Source organism: Podarcis muralis, chromosome 7, assembly GCF_964188315.1.
Source record: "Podarcis muralis chromosome 7, rPodMur119.hap1.1, whole genome shotgun sequence".
NCBI classification, from domain to species: Eukaryota; Metazoa; Chordata; class Lepidosauria; order Squamata; family Lacertidae; genus Podarcis; species Podarcis muralis.
The window spans coordinates 43862566-43883624 of record NC_135661.1 but is presented as its reverse complement, the minus strand read 5'-3'; the positions used below and the strand labels follow the sequence as shown (position 1 = coordinate 43883624).

Here is a 21059-nt window from a genome sequence, read left to right as displayed (position 1 = left end):
GGGATTATTCAGCTCCCTTACATAGCAAGGAAAACAAAAGTTGTTGGAGCCTGTCCAGGGTGCGTATGTGTGGTGCGCACACACACATATACACATCACACCCTCTTTAGTTTAGAGGTGAAAGGTAATAATAAATATACATCTGCTCTATCAGAAAGTTTCTTCACTCTGCTCCTTGTCCACCAATTGGATTCACAGTGCCTGTGGGGACCAGAAAGTTGTGTGGCCAATGTCAGCCAGTCTCCAGCATACAGGGCCTTCTAGTGCTTCTCTTGAGAAGCAAGAAAGAGCCAACTTTGGAATACTGCTGCTCTAAGCAAATTCAGCAGCAACCTGTCTTAATTTTTTGCAAGCAAACAAATTTATGTAAACCAAGGTCCACACAAATATGTCTAAACATTAATGTGCCTGCCTTATTGGGCATCTGTTTTATAACTCTGTTGAATTTAGAACCCCCTTTTTTCAAGAAGCAGAGTGGAGGCCAAAGGAACAATACAAGTAAGCTACTAAAGAAGCATTCCTACTCAAAACACCTCTGAGATGTTTTGCAAATATTGCTTATACATTTTCAGAACTTTTTGTAAAAATACGAATTGTAGAAACTTGGTTTGTTTTCTTTTAGCCATAAAAAGGAGGGAATCTGAGATTTTTCAGACCTCCACATTCTGCACGAATGGAATTGCAGAAAATCTGTGCCTTTGCCTATACTGGAAGCATGTAGATGACAGTGGATTTACTACAGCAAGTGCCTAAGCACTTTGTTCCCATGCTGACCTGCTAGCTTAGGAACAGGCAAGGAACCATTGGTGAGCACTTCCATCTCAGCAATGTGAGTTTGGCATAAAGCTGCCCAGGGCTTGTTGCCAGCTGAAGCTGGGAGCCCCCCTTCCCTTTCAACACAGGCACCTTCTTGCCAGAGACTGGAAGGAGTTTTAAGGACTGGGCAGAGATGCAGGTTGTGAATCAAGAAATGGCTTTTAGACTGGGTGGCAGTGGCCTCCCAAAAGCAGCACCACTGTCCTCAGTTTCTCCCCCTTCTCTGAGTTGGAAGTGTAATGTGGCCATGTTGGCAGAGCACCAGGGGGAGAGGAAGTCTGTAGGAGAAGCACCAGAAAGTTAGGAGGCCCAGGCTAAGCAGAGGCCAAGAGAGAGAGGCTGGTCCAAAGGAAGATCTCCAGACAGGCAGCTCTGTTCACAGCATTAAAGTACTTTAACACCCCTACCCAAGCATAACAAAATATGGTCTAGAACAATGGTCTTCAACTGGTGGGTCATGGTGTGCTCTAAGATTGGTCGGGCACTACCACCATGCAAATATTGTGGAAGGTTAAGCAACAGATCTCTACATGCATGCTTTGGTTAAAAGTGGGTCCTGGGACTGAAAAGGTCCAAAAAGGTTGGAGATACCTGGTCTACAGCAGCCTTCCCCAAGCAGATGTTGTTGGACTCCCAGCTCATACCAGCTCCAGCCAGCAATGTCAGGGATGACAGCAGTTAGAGTTCAATAACTGGTCAGGGAACTGGGAGTCCCTACAGCATCTGTAGGGCCACTTGCATGATCCGTGGTCCTGGACTAAAGAGGGAGGTAGCAATAGGTGGTCCACCCCCAAAACTCCAGAAGGAACTGAAGACATTTGACCAATCCCGTTTGCAACCTGTTTTATCGAATTCACAGTAGCTGTGGCTCATGCTGTATTGGGCCAATCTGGGAGCTTTCAAGTATTTTGTGTTTGTTTAGAAATGGGCAGCCTAGTCATTTGATGTATTCTTTGGGCAACAGCATGTTCCCGCTATGGCCCAAATGTTTTTTTCTACTACCAGCCTTTCCTTCTCAGTAAATCTCCCTCAAGTCCTGCAGCTGCAGTGATTACAAGCAGAAGGGAGCCCCTCTTGGAAGGAGCACATGTTCTGCCCTGTCACCCCACCTCCTGTGGGGCCTCTGCCTAGAAAGCAACCCCTTGACGTCAGTGGCTCAAGTCCCACTTGCTTCTCCCATGAACAGAGAATAACCCTTACAAACTCCTTAAAGCTCTTCCTAGGGAAGATCAAAAACCTATTGATGGTCTCTTCGCTGGGCACAGAAGGGCCCCTTCTTTAACAGATCTCCACAAGGAAGTTATTATTTCTCCCTGTAAAAACTGCACCCCCATCAGCTGCAATGACTCTTGTACCCTGAACCGGCTACAGAGGTCGTCCCTGCCACATTGGTGCTATTCTGGGGAGAGGCAGTGTCATTTGCATAGAATGACAGGGACACCTGGTGGTGGAAACTTTTCCCAGGAGCTGTTGAGCTTTCTGCAGGGGCAGGATCCGGAAGCCCACCGAGCAGGATCCGTTCTGCGAGGCTCCGGCTTCCTTCCCCAGTGATGCACTCCTGAATCTGCCAATTTGCTTCCGGGATGGACATTTCAAAACTGGATCAGGTCCTGAGCAGGGTGGGGGGCCAGCCCTCCTGAAGCCCCACAACTATGTGGGGAAACGCTGCCAGTCCTTTGCCATTATTGCACCCCCCACCCCCACCCTCACCCTCATCCTCATCACACCTCTGCAAACGCCAAGCTGTACTCCTCCTGGGGCTTGCTGCAGCGCCGGGCCACGATTGCCAGGTAAAGGGCGAGCAGCGCCACCCAGTAGCAGGCATAGAGGATGGCTCCCGAGATGAGGAAGACCAGTTCTGTGTCTGTGAAGAGGTCCTGGTGGTAGGCAGTGTAGGCCAGCCCCCCCAGCAGCACTGCCACCCAGACGGAGACTGGGATGAGGCCGATGAAGTTGACCACAATGGTCTTGCGGCCGGAGGTGCCCCAGCCGGACTTGGTGATGGTGGCGATGGCGAACATCTTGGCCGGCAGGAGGCTGGACATGTACAGCAGGGAGTAGAGGGACATGAAGATCATCTCGACGTTGCCGCGCAGGAAGCAGGCATAGGTGGCCTTGATGACGCCCACCAGCTGCACCGTCAGAAGGAAGAGGAGGATGTTCCAGACGCGCCCGCGGTAAAAGAGCTGGATGACGGTGGCGATGAGGAAGAAGGGGAAGAAGCCCGTCACCACCGACTCGTAGGTCATCCACAGGTGATGCTTGTGGAACCAGAGGGCGTTGTAGAGCCACTCCCGGAAGTAGGACTTGCTCCAGCGCGTCTGCTGGTTGAGCCAGCGGAGGTACCTGGTGGGCGTCTCGGTCAGGCACTTGGAGCGGGCCGTGTACTTAGTCCGGTAGCCCAGGCTCAGGACCCGGTTGGTGAGGTGGCGGTCGTCCCCAAAGCTGCACTTGCTGCCCAGGAACGTCTGGTTGTACCAGTCCTCCAGGAACTGCTGCAGCAGGGCGTTGCGGTACATGCCCAAGGGGCCACTGATGCACTGGACGCAGCCAAAGTAGGACTGGCAGGCCCGCTCCACGTTGAAGGCCATCCAGTAGCGCACGCTGCTCAGGAAGGAGATCCACGAGTCGTACTTGTTCAGGATCTGGGGGGGAAGAGGCAACACTGAGTCATGGGCCCTCCACAACCCTCCCTCCCATGGACAGGTTGGCTCCTGTACCAGTTTTCTTTACCCACAGATGTGTATCAAGCTGACCTGTGGCTGACCCCAATTATTGAGGGACAGAAGGCCTCTTCTTCCAGCTGTTTTGGACTACAACTTCCATGCACCCCATCCAGCAAGCTGCAGGGCACTGAGCCTGATGGGAGTTGTAGTTCAAAACAGCTGGAAGAGGACCAACTCTGGGAAGGCTGCCCGAAGGAGCCATCCCCGTGAGCGTTATCTGAGCCAGACACTCTGCATGGCCGTGTGCTCTCAGGTCCACACCTGGACATCCCCGCCAACTCCACCGACACGAGGATCCTCCTCCATGATGCGCAGCATCTCCACTGTGCAGGCTGGATCGAGGACTGTGTCAGAGTCACACACCTGCCAGGGAAAGAAAGACACCCTGTCAGGACACCCTTGTCTGTCCCTTCCCTTAAGGAATGTTCACACAAATGGGGGCTTCTTTTTGACAAATATTACACTGTTTGTATGGGGAGAGAAAGCGTACGTATGGACGTTTCTTTCAAGTGGAATGCACGCCCACCTCCTTCAGAACAATTTTGCATGTTGCCCTGGGGGACCCTGCTCCACACCTTCCCAGGGAGTAAAGCGCTCTTTTGTACTCTGGCATGTAGGGCGGAGGAGAACTGCAACTTTCCCGAAGCTCCAATGAGAGTTGAGCCAGGGGAGGAGAATGAGGAATGCACTCAGATCTCTGTGCCTGTGCATATTGAGTGTGTGTATGTATACATATTTGTGTGTGTGTGTGTGTGTGTGTGTGTACATATACACACACCTGTACATACATACACATAGTATGTGTTTGTATAACTGATACAGTCATTGGAATATTGGTTCTATTATGGTTAATCTCAGAATTTTATGTGAGTTTGCACTTAATGTATATTATCATTAGCCTGCATCACCCTGAGAAAGCAATTAACAAGTTTAACTAATGATAATAATAAATATATTAGTGTAAGTGAATGATAGAGAAGTGACACAAACTCTCCTGGACACTTCTTCATGTGAACACAGACCGAAAGTGGCAGGGAGGAGGATGTCACACCAGGCACAGACGAGAGAGGGAGCCGGTCTCCATTGCCAAACAGGCATTGTAAGGTCCCCAAGCAGGTGAAGGCAGAAGAATCACAGGGCATCTGTATCCAAGAGCATGTATGGTGAAGGGCTTTAGCTTAGTGGCAGAGCACCTGCTTTGCATGCAGAAGGTTCAATCCCCAAGGGCATCTCCTGGTCCCCTACCTGAAACCCTGGACATGTATGATAATAGTGAACTAGATGGACCAGGGGTCTTCACTGTATCCTATATTGAGGGGGCAGCTGATACCTGTTCAGCAGCCATGCAGGCCAGAGAAGGGGGATCAGGCCCAGCTGAAGAATCCTGCATTTTTGGAGGACAGGGAAGCAGAACACAGAAGCAAATCCCAAAATGAGAGATGGGCATACCCTGCATCTGCCTCCTCTCTTATGCAAGGAGTCCAGAGCTGGTCTATTCTGACAGCAGAATGAAATGGAAGAATGGACTGCAACACTTTTCACCTCCAGGTCCTATTTTGAATGCCCCCATAAGTTAAAACCCCCTGTAAATGGAAAAGCAGAACACCTAACAAAGGGCTGAGGTACCACCTCTCTCCTTTGTCTGCCAGTTTTCTGCTTGCAAGGAGGTCCCCCAGAAGGGGCTGAAGGCACATTAGGCCATCACATTGCTGAAGTGATGCAGGTCTGGGGCTGGTCAGCACTTGGGTAAGAGATTGTTTGGGAACCATGCTTGGGTTCCATAATGAAAGAAAGGGGTGTGTATATATGGAATATATTAATATATATCTACCCTCAATTACATTCTGCCATCCCTTTCTGCTACACCTGCTGCTCAGAACTATAGTGCATGAGTGGAAGGGAGCAGAGGAGAAGCCTCCACTTACACCAGAGTGAAAGAAGAACTGTTTTCCTGCTGTCAGATTGGAGGCTGAGTTATGAGCCCAGGAGGAACACTGGAAGCTGCCTGGATCCATCTAGCTCAGCACTGCCTGCACTAATCAGCAGCAGCTTTCTGTGGTTTTAGACAGGGGTCTCTCTCAGCCCTACCTGGATATACTGGGAATTGAACCTGGGGATTGAATCCACTGCTTTGCAACTCAATTGTGGCCTTTCCTTAAAAAAAAAAAATCAAGATTCCAGTCCTCAAGATTCTATACAAAGGGCTTAAGGAACTGGGGAAGCTGCCTTAATCCAAATTAGACCCATTTGTCCACCCAGCTCAGTATTGTCTATAGTAGCTTTCCATCCTTCACAAGCTGGAAATGTCACTGGGGAGTGAACCCAGGACCTTCAGCATGCAAAACAGGTGCTCTACCACTCAGGATCATAGAAAACTATTTTATACTGAGTCAAACCATTGGTCCATCTTGCTCAGTATTGTCTCTACATTGACTGGCAGCGGCTCTCCAGGATTTCAGGCAGGGGTCTCTCTCCCACCCTCCCTGGAGATGCCAGGGATTGAACTTGGTACCTTGTGCATTCAAGGCATCCGCCACTCTACCACTGAGCTAAGGAGAAGCAACCAGCTGCTCCATAGAGGGGCTGACTGCATGGGCATGTTCAGGCCCCAGAGTGTGAAGAAGCAGCTCATTGTAGCCCTGCTTCCCTCTTAAGCTCACAGCACCTATGTATCAGGGTGCAGGGAGACAAAGAATTGCCCAGACCCAAGTCTCTCTCCAAATCATTTTGCGTGTAGCTAATACTCCCCCCTCCCTTTTTCTGCTTTCTGACAAGTGCCTGGCTTGTGGGATGAGCATGAATGGGAAAACACAGGAAGGAAGAGCAACAACAGGCTAGCAAGGGCAAGGAGCACCGACACCCACCTGCACGTAGTCGACAGAGTCTCCAAGGGCACAGAAGGCCGTGTACATCACCTCGCGCTTCCCGCCCCACTTCTGCATGATGCAGGTATAGGTATTGTGCCGGACGAGGCTCTGGATGTGGCGCATGGCCCTGCGGCGGCCAGCCTCCGACTCGCCCTTCCCCCGGGCGTGGAAGTTGCTCTTCCACACGTAGCAGCCTGTCCGGTCAGAGCCCATCACCTCGTTGAAGATGTCCAGCATGTAAACATCGTCCTCCCCGTTGCCGTCCACCACCATGACGACCTTGAGGTTGGGGAAGGAGATGCGCTGGACGGAGCGCAGGCATTTGCGCAGGTAGTCGGGGTCCTCCTGGTAGGCGGCGATGCAGAGGGCCACCGAGGAGCGCAGCTTCAGGGGCCGGCCCTCCAGGCGCATCTGCCGGTGCTCCAGGAAGGCAAAGAGGCTCTGGATGAAGAGGTGGAGGCCCAGGATGGCACCATAGAGCCCAAAGGAGAGGTAGTGCTTCTCGGTGTGGATGAACTGGTAGCCCGTGACGTAGGCAGCGAGGATGCCCCCCAGCACCACCACGGCAAAGAGGCTGGTCCCAAAAACACGCAGGGCTGTGGAGAGCCTCACTGGCATCTGGAGAGGAGGCAGAGAGGCCCGGTTAGACTGTGGCCACAGCAACAGACACAAGAGCCCTCCTTGACTCCTTGGCGGCGGCAGCGGTGTCCCTTCAGAGGGTGTTGGACTCCAAATCCCATCAGCCCCAGCCAGCATGAGCAGTGGTGACCGGAGTTGAAGCCTAGCAACTTCTGGAGGGGTGCCCCTGATTTTCAGATCCTATTGCATTACAGCTCAGAGGAAGAACAGAGAAAGGCAAGGTGTCCTGTAGAGAGTGGGGCTATTATTGACCCATCTAGTTCAGACTGTCAACTCTGACTGGCAGTGGCTCTCCAGGGTTTGAGGCTAGGGGCACTCCCAGGTCCACATGGAGATGCTGCCAGGAGGTGAACAGGGGACCTTCTGCATGCAAAGCAGATGCTCTACCACAATGCCGCAGCATTTCTGCATTAGCACTATGGCCGACGGTCGGAGGTCACCTGACGGGTTGTGTTTTTACCCAGCCTTTAATCTGGCAGGATCCCAGGGCGGTTTACAATTAGTGCACTAAAAACAGCAATAAAAATAACTGTGTAACAATACTTCAAACAAAGGATGCAAATAGGCAATCAAACAAAACTATAGCACTGTAGGAAACAGACAGTTCTGCTTTCAGCTGCTCTGGCTCAGGCATTTTCAGTTGCCCCCACCCCAGGACTGGATGAAAAGCTGTTGCAGTTGATGGCAGTGGCAGGAGAGCCACATCTGCCTGGCAAGTAAGTACTACACGCGCCCCCCTCTGATACTCTGGATGCAGCAGGGAGCCTGGGAAGTCTGTGGCCCGCTAGGTCTTCTTTGACTCCAACTCTCATCATCCCTAAGGCCAGGCCACGCTGGGTCCGCGGGCTGTTGGGAGTTGTAGTCCAGCAACATTTGGAGGGCGCCAGGAGCGCGGGGCTGCAGGAGAGCGCCGCTGTCGCTGCGCCTTCTTGCCACGGAACCTCACCAGCGATCGACTCCGAGAACCTCGTGTCCGCAACTGCAAAGCGCGCCTGATCCTGCCCGGCTAGGCAGCGGCCCTGTAGTTCCACGGCCTGACCTGCTGTGCGCGCACGAGAGCAAGGAGGGCAAATGCACCCGGGGCGCCTCTGGTGTCCCGGTGAACTCGCAGCCCCATAAGTTTGGGCTGGGGGCGTACAGGGCGCAACCCCATAGCACCCTCTTTCCCCCATGCCGCCAAGCCTGGACTCCGCGGAAGCCCCTTATTCTTCCTCACCAAGCCCGGTCTTGGGGAAAGAGAGCGAAACGGTTCATTTGCATCGCCCAGCCTCCGTATGAGCGGAACCAGGCTGGCAGGAGGGGCAGACCCGGCACAGAGATGGGCTCTTCGCAACGGGCGGGCGGGATTTGGGGGGCGCCTCTACGGACAAAGGCAGAGAGAGCGGTGATGGTGGCCCCGAACCAAGCCTCGCAGGACGCAAGCCCGACGGGGCGGCGGAAAGCCCTGTAGGAGAGGCTGAGGCTCCCCGGAGCCCAGCTCAGCCCGAAGCGGGAAAGCAGATGAGAAAGCCTTGTTCCTGTCCAGGGCCAGCTTGAAAGGCTGAGACCTTGGTCTAGAGAAGTGTCCTCCTCCCCTCCCCAGGTTTAGCTTTGGAGCGAAGGCGAGCCCACCGCGGAGCATGTGCAGAGCGCTTTCCCCCTCCACCAGCCCGAACCAGCACATGCGGCTCCTGCGCCTCGAGGAATCGGGTGTGGCACGTGTCTTTGCCAAGGGCTGGACGGCCATCGCCCTCCCGCACCCCGGCCAGGGACCTCGGACTCACCGTGCCGCGGCTTCCCCCCGGCCGCTCCCGCCTGCTCAGCTTGGCGCGGCGCTTTTGATGAGGAGGGAGGCGCCCAGCCCAACCCCATCCTCGACGGGGCGGGGGAGGAGCGCGCAAGGGGCAGAACCAGGCCTGCCCCCTCCCGAGGTGCCACCCACGCGCCGCCGCCCCGCTCGAGCCCCGACGGAGCCCTCGCCTGCCCCACTCAAAGGCTGCACAAGCGGAGTCAGATCGGGACTGAAAGTTCGCAAAAGGAAAGGCAGAGGGGGGCTGGGCTGGGGGCTGGGTAGCCTTCCATGCGAAGCCCCCAACTCTGGTCATGTCACGTCCAATGTCATGGGTCGGTTGGGAGCCGGCTGGCGGAAGGGGGGGGGGGGACCGGCTCAAGACGTGGTGTGTGAATGTGAGTGAGTGAATTGAAACACTCGTGAATACATCCCCCAAAAGTCACCTCCATCCGCGCAGGCTGTAAGTTGCTACCCATACATCTGGAGAGATACCTCCTTGAAGTGCACACTAACGCAGAAGTTACTCCCCACCCCTAGCTCGCATGGTGCTTGTGCCCAGCATGTGGAGGTTCATTGCAGCCTAAAGACCAAAGCGGGGTGTGATCCTGCCCCTTTCCTAGTAGGACACTACCAAGCCACCCTCTTTCTCAGCCTTCAACAGCCCTGTGCCCTCCAGGAGCTTTGAACTACAACTCCCATCAGTCCCAGCCAGTACCTGGCTGAGTCTGATGGGAGTTAGAGTCCAAGACATCTGGAGGGCAGCAGGCTGGCGAAGGCAACAGTGAGGAGGATTGAAAGGTTCCTCCACATGCAGACTGACGGAGGCTCAGGTTCTTGCACACACACTTATTTTCCATGCAGGGACCTGAATAAAAGATGAGATTTCCACTGAGGCAACTCAGCTGCCCTTGCTGGTGGCCCCTGGCATCCGAGAAGCAGCACAGCAAGTCTGAGGACCAGGGAGAGGGGGGAACGCCTCAAAACCAGAATCGTGGGGTACACTAAAGATTTATTCAGGCAATAACCTTCCTGGCCTGAAATCCACTGCATCTTGTGTTGTTGTTTAGTCGTTTAGTTGTGCCTGACTCTTCGTGACCCCATGGACCAGAGCACGCCAGGCATCGGATTAGGTCCCAATAATTAGGAGCATCCTTTGTACATTGGATGAAACAGTCCACAAGAGCTCCTGCAATCCTAAATTTGTTAGCCTTTAAGGTGCCATAAAAGTCTCTTGTCAGTTTTGTTGCTAAAGACTTTCAGAGAGTTCTCTCCAGAAGGAGCTGCAACAAACAACTCCCATCACAGGGTACCCAGTCTTTTTTCTGCCAGTCAGTATTAGGGACTGCAACGTTTCATTGATTAATCAATTAAAAAAGCTTTTAATTCACTATGAAGCTGCCCTCAATAAATCAGGAAGCAGATTTATTTCAATATATATCATTTCCAATGCAAAGATTTGTAACAAGTGCAAGTGGCTAAGCACAATATTACAAGGTACATTCTCCCTTCTTCCTAACAGATGAAATGAATTTTCCGACAGAAGATCTGCTGCGAAACACGTACATCCATTGTCCAAAAACAAAGTAAGCCATTTGCTTTAAAATTATTTTTACTTACGCAAATTTAACCAACCAAATCCAAACAAGAAATCACCAAACAGTCCTACTCATTATACAAATGAGAATCACCTTTTTATCTGCTCTTTTTTCAGTGTCTCTGGCTGAGCAGAGTCAGAACATCTAAAAATATTAAGAAGAAGACTTAAGAACCCCCTTTATCACAAATATATTTTTCTACAGCCTCTTGACAAAGGATAGAGTTAGCAAAGATGTCATGAAAAACACCAACTTAGCTTAGGCTGTGTACACACTTCCATTTACTGTGCATCCAATGCACCTCCACCCTGCTGATGTGGGAAGTGGTATATACACCAGGTTAGCCACAATCCATATCTATCCTGTTGTTTCTTAGGAAATACTGCATTCTGATGCATTCCCCCCCAAACCACCTTCGATCCACATTGAGAAAAAATAACAGCCTGGCTGCATTTCAAGTTGGTGATGTATACACAGCCTTAGATGGTTTAAAAGTGGGGAGATTAAGGGTACTGTGAGTAGCTAAAGGGAAGGATAAAGAGGGTGATGCTGTCAGTGGCTGCTAGCCAGGATGCCGGTATGCTACCTGCAGTATCAGAGGCAGTAGTTGAGGAACATGTGCTAAGAGGTCCCCATTTCCTACTTGTGAGCTTCCCATTGAAGCATCTGGTTGGCCACTGTGGAAAATGAGATGCTCAGATACAGTAGATGGGTGTTCTTAAGCATTTTTAGTTTTGGGTGATATATCTATGATCGTTTTGTTCTTGTGTGAGAGAGTTGCAGTGAAGCCACTTATAGTGTGTGTGTGTGTGTGTGTGTGTGTGTGTACGTGCTGGGTTTGGCCTGCCAAACTTGATTGTGCGCACAATCCTGAATGAGGATAATAACTTTATCAAGAGTCTTTGTAGGCAAGAGCACAGATGAGAATTAAAGAATCACACACAACTCTATTTCTTAAGAGAATCTTGTCGTCACTTGCCTGTCACCTCAACACACACACACACACACGAATCTCACACCTCCTTGCCTTCAGATGCATGTGAAATATAATACCCTTCTTTTTTGTTCAGTTAAACTTAGCAAAAAGGGTTGGGTGTTTGCAGAGATTTCCAAGGAAATTACAATAATTAGAACATCAGTAACACCACAGTGGAAGGATTTTGTAGAAAAGAGAATTCCAAAATCCAATCAAGCAATGAAGTCCTTTATTAGAATTCTGATTTTTTCTAACGGCAAATAACCCTTTTACCCCAGGAAAGGCTAATCTGTTCCCCCGCTCCCAATATTGTTAGATTCCAATTCCAAACAGCCCCAGAAAACATGGCTAATAATCAGGGATGATGGGAGTCCAGTAACATCTGGAAGTCACAGAATAGCCACTTTGCCTAGTTTAGCTGCTGCATTAACTAACGCAGAATGGATTCCCCAAGGTGTGTCCAAGTTAAAGAGTTGGATTAACTGCACCATTCATTAGCAATACCGTTGAGTGATTTTACAATCTTGTTCCCCTTGAGTTATTGTTCATGATACCCAAACATTCACTTCATAGCCAATTGTTACTGTTCAGATCATTCCTCTGCTGCTAATTTTAGCAACTTAATTTAGCCTTGTAAACAGCCACTATGCTGGCCACTGGTGGCAAGTGAATTACCTCCAGGCAAGGAATCTTTTGCAAACTGGATTTTCTCTCCCTCTTTCAGGTCAGGCTATCACATGTATATTTGGGAAGTCGATCTGCTGAACATACTTATGGACCAGCACAGCCTTTGCTAGCCTGGAGTTCTTCTGATGCTTTGAACTACAACTTCCCATTGACCTCAGCCAGCACACCTGAATGATGCTGAGGTTGATGGGAGTTGTAGTCCAAAACATATAAAGGGCCCAGGTTGGCAAGGGCTGCTTTAACAGATAATGTAAGCAAAATGAGTATAACTGGCTACAAAATCACCTGCATTTAGAAACTGATTGGCAACTGTGGTAGACAGTGGAGGTAAAATAATCAGGTCTGCATCATGGGATCCAACCCACCTCAGGTGGGCACAGTGCTCAAATTAGAGGGGGTCTGTAGTGGCCATCACTCCCTTACCTTGAGTGATGTCTCACCCAGCTAGTCTCTTTAGAAGGCTCTTCAGGGAGGCAAGGGTGCAGGGAAGATTTGGTAAAAATTATGGGGAAGCAGGAGAGCGAGATTATGGATTTAATTCAGCTCTCCTCTCATCTTTCCCCAAATAACTGAAATACTGTGTGGGTAGCATTCACTTTGATCCCTGACAGCTGCACCTGAGTCCTGCATCCATTATTTTCTGACAACAAACAAAAAGGTTTATTTGGGTCCTGAACTGAAGAGGGAAGGAAAGTCATAGAGATGCACTATTTTGCCAGGGCCTCTTCAAAAACATGTAAAAACTGAAAGAGATGAAAGTGTGTGTGTTTGTTCCTAGAAGAAATTTGCCCAGAGAATTCTGTAGTCAGCAAATGGCCGGTGGCCCAGGTACCTTTGTGAATTCCTTGAACTCAAAAATCCAGTTGTCAAGATAAACTGGCATGCAAGACTTTAGGACAGAGCTTTTCATGTTGTTCACTTTTTAGACATGCTTTATTTCGCGACACAGTAATTCACTTTAAATAGCAAACTGGAGGTTAAACTAACCCCTTTCCCAGCCCCAGGAGGAGCGCGGGGAGTGTTTGCACGACACACCTACACACTGCAGCTGACACACTAACATGTTGCAACACACAGTTTGGAAAGCTCTGCTTTAGGATTTCTTCATATACTATACCACAAGCCTATCAACTGCAGAACTTAAGAGTTGACCTGCCTGCTTAGTACCCTCACAGCTTCCCCGCATCCACACACACATACACGTGCCAGAGATTAGCTCAACATTAATGACCCTGTTATTCTTACAAAAACTTACAAAAACTACTGTAAAACAACTAACAAGCCTTACTTGGTGCATATTCAAGGAATTACCATGACTTAATCCCTTCCTAAAACCATGGAGCTGGAAAAATAACAAAAGACCACCTAACTGCATCGGATAACCCCCCTCCATTCATCTTCATATTCACATATATGCACACACTGCAGAATCTGGACTGTGCAACTCTGATCACTAGAGGGACATACACAAGGCAGGGAGATGCTGGCAAATTTCAGGTGGCTCAAATCAAGGCACACACTTCATGGGAAAGTACAGACCTGATCCCCCACTTCCAAAGTCACTAGGCAACCTGAGCTTGGGATCACAGGTTCCTAGCCCTGAATACAGAGATCCCTGAAGCCATAGGCAGGAGCAAAATCCTAGCCACCATGTCATTAAAAAAAGCATGAATGGGTCACAACTCCACACCACACAACATGCTGTACCTGCCTTGACTGTCCCTAATGCTTCAGAAAGGTAGGTCTATGAGGGGAGCTCTGAATCTTACACAAGGGAAAAGATTCCACCGCAACTAACCCCAGTTCACTGGTTCACTCTATGATAGGCCCAGCTGAAGCACCAGAACAGAAAATTTAGGATACCTTGAGCAATTTTCTCCACCTCTGCTTTGACCTCCATCTGGCTTTTGGTCTCTCAACAGGCCCAGGAAGGTTTTTCAACTCTGGTGGTTTATGGTCTCCTAACCCCTTCCTAAAATCACCCCCCCCCCCAAGTCCAGGCACACACACAAAAAGAAAGTAAAATAGGTTTTAAAAACTCACAGTTAGGAAATGGCTGGCCTGGCTTCTAAAGCTCTTGGTGTAAAATGCCAGAGAGGTGGAAGCTCCCTGGCCTGGTCCTGCCCCAGAAAGCCTGTGTCTGGGAGGGGAACATGAGGCAAGGGGTGGGCACTGCCAGGGGCTGAGGAACATCAGATGGGAGGGGGCAAACTGCAGGGCTTTCAGGAGAGAGGCCAGAGCTGAGCCTTGCCTCGCTCTCAGCGATCTCTTTAGACCCCACAGCTGTGCCCACAAGCAAAAGCAAACACAGGGCAAGTCCCATGACTTCCCCCCAAAGAATCCTGGGAGTGATTTTTAAGTTTTGCAAGGGTGCTTCTCAAGAGGCCTCCAAATCTCTTTGCAGCACAAAACCCTCTTGGACCTTCAGCTTCCTTGGGCGAGGCTGGTTGGAAAAGTAGGCCTGTCCTTCATTTCCTTTCCCTTGCCAAGCCTCACAAGCATCCCTTTCAATACCTTCCACCATCCAAAGCAAGTGTTATTTTTTAAATAGGGGGCCTTTGAGAGGCTGACAGTTTGAGGAGCTACTTTCCCCCCGGGCCTTCCTAATCCCCCGTCTCCCCATTGCTCATCTAGGCCTTTCCTTGGCTCTCCACACAGTCTCAGTGAACTTGTCTAAACAGCGAGCCATTTAGGTTCAAAAGCAACAAAAGTTTGAAAAGGCCTTCTGATCCCCAAAGTTACAAATAATGCCCATAAGCCTTCTTTAGGCCTTCTGGTTTACTGTGGAGCCACAACACGCAACTTGGTTGCTCAGAAGCACCCAGTTGATGCTATCCCCCCCCGAACAGACACAACTGTTCCAGAGGCACCCTGCAACCCACTAGCCAGTCAGCTAGTGAAATGATTTATGTGTTGTTAAAAACAGCGCAGGAGGCTTACAATTGTTATGCTGCTTTCCCTTACAGCCACCCCATAAGATCACTGTGATGCCCATTTTACAGATGAACAAGCAAGTCCCACCAGATGACAGTTTGCTCAAGGCCACGCAATGAGCCCATCGAAGAGCCAGGCATCCAGATCCATTTCTTCCCTGCCTGCTCGCACTGCCTCCCACTTGTCATTCAGAGACAGTCTCGAAAAGACGCTGTAAGGGGATCCTCCATTTACAGGACCACACTTTATGCAAAAGGATTAATACAAGCTCACTTGCACCTTTTCAGGAACTGAAGGCAGTGCCTGGGGCTGAGTTTCAGTGTGTGCCACCCTGGATCCAGCAGAGGCACTCAGAGAGCACCCAAAGGGTCAAGCGCACAATGGCCAGGAGCGATACTGCGAAAGGGGTCCCTTTGGGGGACACCCTCAGCAAAAACAACATTTATAAGAGGGTCCCTTTCGGCATGCCACAGCCGTAAGACACACCCCCTTGGCCCCCTCCCACAAGTTGCCGGGGTCCAGTATCTAAAGGACAATGAGGGAGCAGAGAAAGGACTGCTGTGAGCTTAAGGTTTCCTCTCCTCTTTGCTAGACCAGCTGCAGCAGGAGTTGCCCCATGGCAAACCACAGGTGCCTGGCTGAGGCTGGAGCAGGGACAAGAGTGCCCGTTGGGGACCACAGGCAAGCTGCACACCCTCCGCCCAAGACCGTATCAGCAGGTGCTGCCTTTCAAACCCACTCCATTGTGGAACCGCCAGCATTGCAACATCTTACCTTTCGATGCAAAGGCAGCTCCCAGGCACGGCTTCTCGCTCAGGGTTCTGTGCCTCTTCGGGAGAAGGGGGGGGGAAAAACCCTGCTTTTCCAAGGTAGAGAAGCAGCTTCCCACCCCCTCCTGCACAGGAATCGCCTTGTTTGCAGAGGCGGAATTGCAGCCAAGAAGAAAAGAGACTTTTCATTCAATAACCTTTGGCTGGAGCAAGCGTGGAGGGGCGGAGGAGCCAGAGCCCAGGCAAAATCATCCCAGGGCAGGAAGGTACCAAAAAAGAAAGGGGAAAAAACCCAAACAGTCAACCTTCTACCTAGGCAAGGCTGAACCCTTTAAGGGACTCCAGCCCCCTGCCCTGGGACAGAGAAGGACACAGAAACCGCCTACCCCAGGGAATGGAACCTGCAGCAACCCGGCACTCCCCCTGCAAGGACAATGACAGTTTCTGAGCTGCTGCTCCCCCCCCAACCCCCCTTTCCTCCAACGCACAGACTGTATAGCTATTCCTGGAGTCTATAAAAACCATCTCTCTAAACACCCCCTGGCTGTAGAAATAGCTTCACCAGGGTTGCTATTCTCAGGGACGGCTTTCCTTGCGTGATCCAGGAACTTGGGAAGAACAATTGTCTTCAGTTCGCTTTCCCCCACCCCCCTTTCTCTTTTTTTTTTTTTTTTTGTTAGCCATCAGCTGCTGGTCCTTCTCCCTGGAACTCATTATTCTGCAGTGTGCTGGTTCCTCGCAGGCTGCGGAAGAGTCACATAACAACTGCCAGCAGAAGTGCTGGTGGCACAACCTGAGCTCCCAGCATATCCATGAAACCCCATAGAAAGCAATCTCTTTACCTGAAGCTATGGTAGGATCTTGGCAGCAAAGCAGACAGATTTCACCCCTCTGTGCTTGCTCCCCCAACCCAGCACTGATGTCTGTGGGTCTTTAGAGCACCCCTTCCTTCCTGATGGACACCTGCTGGATGTTAGCACACACTCCATTCATAGACTGCTTGAGGGGTCACCTGGGGACAAGCACTCTCCAGTGGGACTTGCAGAGGAGAAAAAGGAAGGGGCTGAGAGCAGGGGCTGAGGGATTGGGCTGCTCCTTACAGGGAAATTGATGCTGGTTCTTCAGAAGCCAGGAGTGGGGAGACGAAGGCAGGGCAGCACTATAGTGGGTATTGGTACCATTATGCCCCAAAGAAGCAACCCTTCACCTGGTTTCTTCTCTATAAACCTGGAGCAGGAAAACTGTGCACCTCCTTGCCACAAATATTGCTGGACTGCAATGTCCAACAGCCCAAGTCAGCATGGTCAATGGCACGCGATGTTGAGGGGCCAGGGATGGTGTGGACTGATGCTCCTCACTCAGTCCTGTCCTAAACTCTGTTCAGGGCCAAGGAAAACACAACAGTTCAGGGCCAAGGAAAACACAACAGAACCACTGCAGGATCAGCTTCAGTCAGTGAATCCAACACAGAATCATAGAATTGTAGAGTTGGAAATGATCCCAAAGGTCATCTATGCAGTAATAGTTTGGGGGAGTGGATTATGAACATTCTGATACTGGCCTCAAAGTGTTATTTTATTCCTCTTTCACAGGCCATACTCTCTCCATTTCAAGTGGCCCATGCCAGGTATTCCCCATGCCCTTTAGCTTGGCCTTTTAATCCTCATTCCTAACAAGAGTGGAACTTAAGTACATTCAACTTTATTTGCCTGTGTTACTGTATTTCCTTCCTTCCTCTTTTCTCCATTGCATGCCCCAGACTGCAAGCTTTTTCCCTATGTGTCTGTGTGAGGTGAAGATGGGAAGTATTTGGCATTCCAGATGTTGTTGGGACTATAACATCCATCATCGCTGGCTATGCTGGCTGGGGACAATGTGACTTCAGGAACATCGGGGGGGGGGGGCACAGGTTAGCAATCCCTGGTTAAAGGCTCCATGCCCACAGATTATACACTATTCATGCAGCTGCTACTACTCCATATGAGTGTCAGGATTAGTCAAGAGTGAAGAAGCATTTCAATGCATCAGCAAAGTTTCCAACACACAACAGGGTGTTTCAATGAAAGTAATTTGCATGGTGTGAGCATTTCCAGGTTGTCAAGAATGCAATTGCAGAAGTCAACGTTGTTGCATAAGATGACTAGAAGAAGTGTTTCCCTTTAATGCTCTGTGGCACCTTTTTTACTCTAGTTCTCAAGAAAAGGGTTGGAGTGGTGAAAGGCCTGGCCCAGCAGCTGCCATTCCATACCTTCCTTTTATTGTATTGTGTACAGAAAAGGTGGACATATTGGGTTTTGCCTTGACTGACTCTTTTTGTTGTTCAAGCTAAGCTATGAGGCTGCACTAGGTGAAGATTTTGGGGAGGACTAATCAGACAGCCAACATAGCAGTGGCCTTGAGTGTCCCTTTCTAGCCACCACAGAAGGGATGGCTGAGGACTGTTCAAGTTCCACCATGCCATTCTGAGGTGTGAACTTGTTCCCCTCCCCCTGTTATTTCTTTAAAATACAATTTTTACAGAATTTCCAAAGTACAATTAGGTCTAAACTTGTTGAGCTGACTTCCTATAACTGAGTCATGCAGGATTTTTTAAAAAAAGAAATCTAGACAAACTTTCCTCTGCTTCATTTACAGTCCAAAACAAAAAGCAAAAGGCAGAATGGAATGCCCCAGTCAAGGGCCTGTGAAGGACGGGACCACACTTCAGCTTCATTTCATGCAAACAAGAAACATCCCATAAAAAGCAAGGAAGAGGCAGGAGTTCACGTAGGGCCAGCTGGTGACTTCACAGCCAAGGACTCTGGGATTCATGATCATAGCCACTCCTCTTATACCATCTGCTACCAGCCAGGTGGGGTATCTGAACCCTGGTCTATGAAGGCATGCACACTTTCCACACAAGAAAGTTTTCCCCTATGAAATTTATTGCATTGACTGATCCCAGCAGCAGCCCCAAGACAGTCCTTCCCTCCTAAGGGACACCCTTGAATAAGTGTCAAATTTCTGCAAAATCTGCCCATGGGAGCAATGTTCTAGGCAGGCAATGGTCCAGTCTGCTCTCAGGAGCCACAGCTCAAGGACCAGCCACTCCCTCATTGCAGACTAGCACTTCTGAGGCCACAGGGGTTCAAGAGCCCAGCTGCTCGGCTCCCAAACCCCACTTCCCTGAGAGACCCTGGTACAGTTCTGAAGTTGTGCCACACAGTAGCAGGAGTCCTCTGATCCACTGGCACTTCTGCTTCCCTAAGGAAGGACCTCAATCTTTTTCTCAAGAGTTTGACGGGGAAACAGGAGCTCCCTCATGATGCCATCCAGCTCCTCCAAGGCCAGCTGTGCGTGAAGTACAGTGACCTCATCTTGTTCGCAGCGCACCACAAACTTCAGCAGGTGGTAGAGTTCCAGCAGGGCATCCTGGAGAACCTGGGGGGTGGGGCAGGGGAAGAGGAAAGAGAAAGTTGAATCAGGGTTGAGTGTGTGGGAGTGAACTATTTGGATTCCTAGTGCCTATAACGCATAGGCAGAGTATGGGAGAGTGTTCTTTCTGAGCGCCAAACTAAGGCCAGACTGGCCTCTGTTTTGTCTTGCAATGCTTTCTCAATAGTTTCCCACCTTTTTATGAAGGATCTGAGAGCCAGAAGATTGTCAGGATGAGGTTCAGGGGGAGGGGGAGAATACCTTTCCAAATTTCTCCAATCACAGTCTGCATGTGGGACAGCCAGGTAATCCCACCCAGACAAGCTTCTCATTCATGCGCAACACATTTTCTGCCTCCTCCACCTCCCACTGCACCAAGGGAGTTCTGGCCACTGAGCTCCTGCAGCAGGTGAGCTTTGCAAAGCAACAGAGGCCTGTCTTGCATCTTGCAACAAACAGGCAGCAGCAGATTCTGAAAACAGAAACTTTTATAGACAGGGCTTGCTGGAGGCTGCCTGATGAATGCTCACTTCAGAAATAAGGCAAAGCCCTGTGGCTTCTTGTGCCCACATATCCACCACAGCAGATCAAAGCCTGGCTATGGGAACATAGGAAGCAACCTTATATGGAGTCAGATCATTGGTCCATCTAGCTCAGTATTGTCAACGCTGACTGGTAGCAGCTCTCCCAAGTTTCAAACTGGGTTTCCTTCCAGCCCTATGCAGAAATGCCCAGGATTGAACCTGGGACCTTCTGCATGCAAAGCTGATGATCTACCACTGAGCTCAGGCACTTCCCCAATATAGGATAGGTAGCTTTTGCCCCTGTTGAAGGTGTGACACCACTTCCTTTTCTGCAACACCATAGGAAAACACCTCCAGCAGGAAAGCATTGCATCAGTCTGGGAGATCCCCTCTTATTCCTAGGAACAACTGAGGTCATGATAGTGAGCTGTTAGAATGCTTATTCTACACCAGGAAAAGAAACACCCATTGGAGAGGCAGAGTTACAGTATGCGCAATGTCCAAAAGAACCTTTCATGCCCCAGAAGCCATTCAGCTGTCCAACCAACTGAGGTTAAAGGGCTCCCTTTGCAGCTGCCTGTCAGAAAATACTTTTGTCTAGATCTGTGCTAGAAAATTCCGTAAGCGAAGGTAGAAAGGAGCAGGAGGAAGAAGACACAGTCCCTGGCCTTCCTGGATGGGGCACTCCCCAGTGTCCTGCCAAAAGAGATCCGCTGGTGGCAGCTTGCCCAGGGCTCCTGGCCTGCACCTGGCCATCCATGCCAAGGCAGCTCCACCTGATGCTGCTGCACTTTGAAACTCAGGTGGGCAGCCTGTAGAAGCCGCAAGTCCCAGCAGGACACATTCACTATACACAGCCTCAATACAAGGAATACATCCCAAAACCCTCAGCAGTTTGGCAACTTGCTTATCTCCTTTGGGAAGTTTGCAGATTGTTTTGATTGTTTTTGAATTTTATTATTAACCATGCAGAGGCTCTAATGGAGTAACATTCATCTCCTATTCTTAAAAGAAAGTGGCCTGTGACACCATTATTGGGTTGGGGGCAGAGAGAAACTTGGAAATAAAAAATGAACAATTTATGTTATGGAATAATGGGGAAAGGGATTAAAATCCTAAAACCCTTCCCCAAAATACTCCTGCTCAATGAAGACCTGAAGATTTTCATTTCTCTGCTGCTACTCTGCAAATGTTTTATACCTGTTTGACAATGTCAGGGAAACTGCATGTATATTGTATCCTTGAGCTCCAGTGATATAAATTGGGTTTGGTACTGGCAGTCTAGTAAATACTAAAAATAAAAATAAAAAATCCAAATATTTCCAAATGTCTTTTCCCTT

At 50.0% G+C, this 21059-nt stretch overlaps 2 protein-coding genes and 1 long non-coding RNA gene across 7 annotated transcripts in view; 1 reads left to right on the top strand and 2 right to left on the bottom strand.

Moving 5' to 3' along the window:
- Positions 1–1187: 1187 nt before the first annotated feature.
- Positions 1188–18258, bottom strand: HAS3 (hyaluronan synthase 3). Of its 3 annotated transcripts, none has more exons than XM_028739893.2 (4): positions 14121–18258; positions 6407–7027; positions 3804–3905; positions 1188–3461 (listed from the first exon to the last, which is right to left on the bottom strand). In XM_028739893.2, the coding sequence occupies exons 1-4, from the start codon at positions 14268–14270 to the stop codon at positions 2538–2540; spliced, it is 1797 nt and encodes a 598-aa protein (XP_028595726.2). In that variant the 5' UTR covers positions 14271–18258; the 3' UTR covers positions 1188–2537. The 3 variants fall into 3 exon arrangements, with proteins under 3 accessions (XP_028595726.2, XP_028595727.2, XP_028595725.2); XM_028739894.2 differs by having other exon boundaries at positions 15786–18258; XM_028739892.2 differs by lacking the exon at positions 14121–18258 and adding an exon at positions 8812–14062.
- On the top strand, positions 6973–21046 carry LOC144328412 (uncharacterized). The gene is made up of 2 exons (XR_013393638.1): positions 6973–7764; positions 18416–21046. It is a non-coding gene; the product is annotated as an uncharacterized LOC144328412 (long non-coding RNA).
- Positions 18685–21059, bottom strand: part of TANGO6 (transport and golgi organization 6 homolog) — a 43235-nt gene continuing 40860 nt past the window's right edge. For all 3 annotated transcript variants that reach the window (XM_028739883.2, XM_028739884.2, XM_028739885.2), the window contains one exon: positions 18685–19201. In XM_028739883.2, coding sequence (XP_028595716.2) covers positions 19025–19201 — 177 coding nt within the window. In that variant the 3' untranslated portion in view covers positions 18685–19024. The remainder of the gene's footprint in view (positions 19202–21059) is intronic.

Bases quoted from the DNA above. Each gene is read 5' to 3' on its own strand.
- HAS3 (XM_028739892.2), bottom strand. From the start codon at position 9,132: ATGACCAGAGTTGGGGGCTTCGCATGGAAGGCTACCCAGCCCCCAGCC. The intron at 7,028-8,811 runs GTGAGTCCGAGG...CCTCCTCTCCAG, and splicing joins CGGGGGGAAGCCGCGGCACG to ATGCCAGTGAGGCTCTCCAC. The intron at 3,462-3,803 runs GTGTGGACCTGA...CTTCCCCCCCAG, and splicing joins GAGTTGGCGGGGATGTCCAG to ATCCTGAACAAGTACGACTC.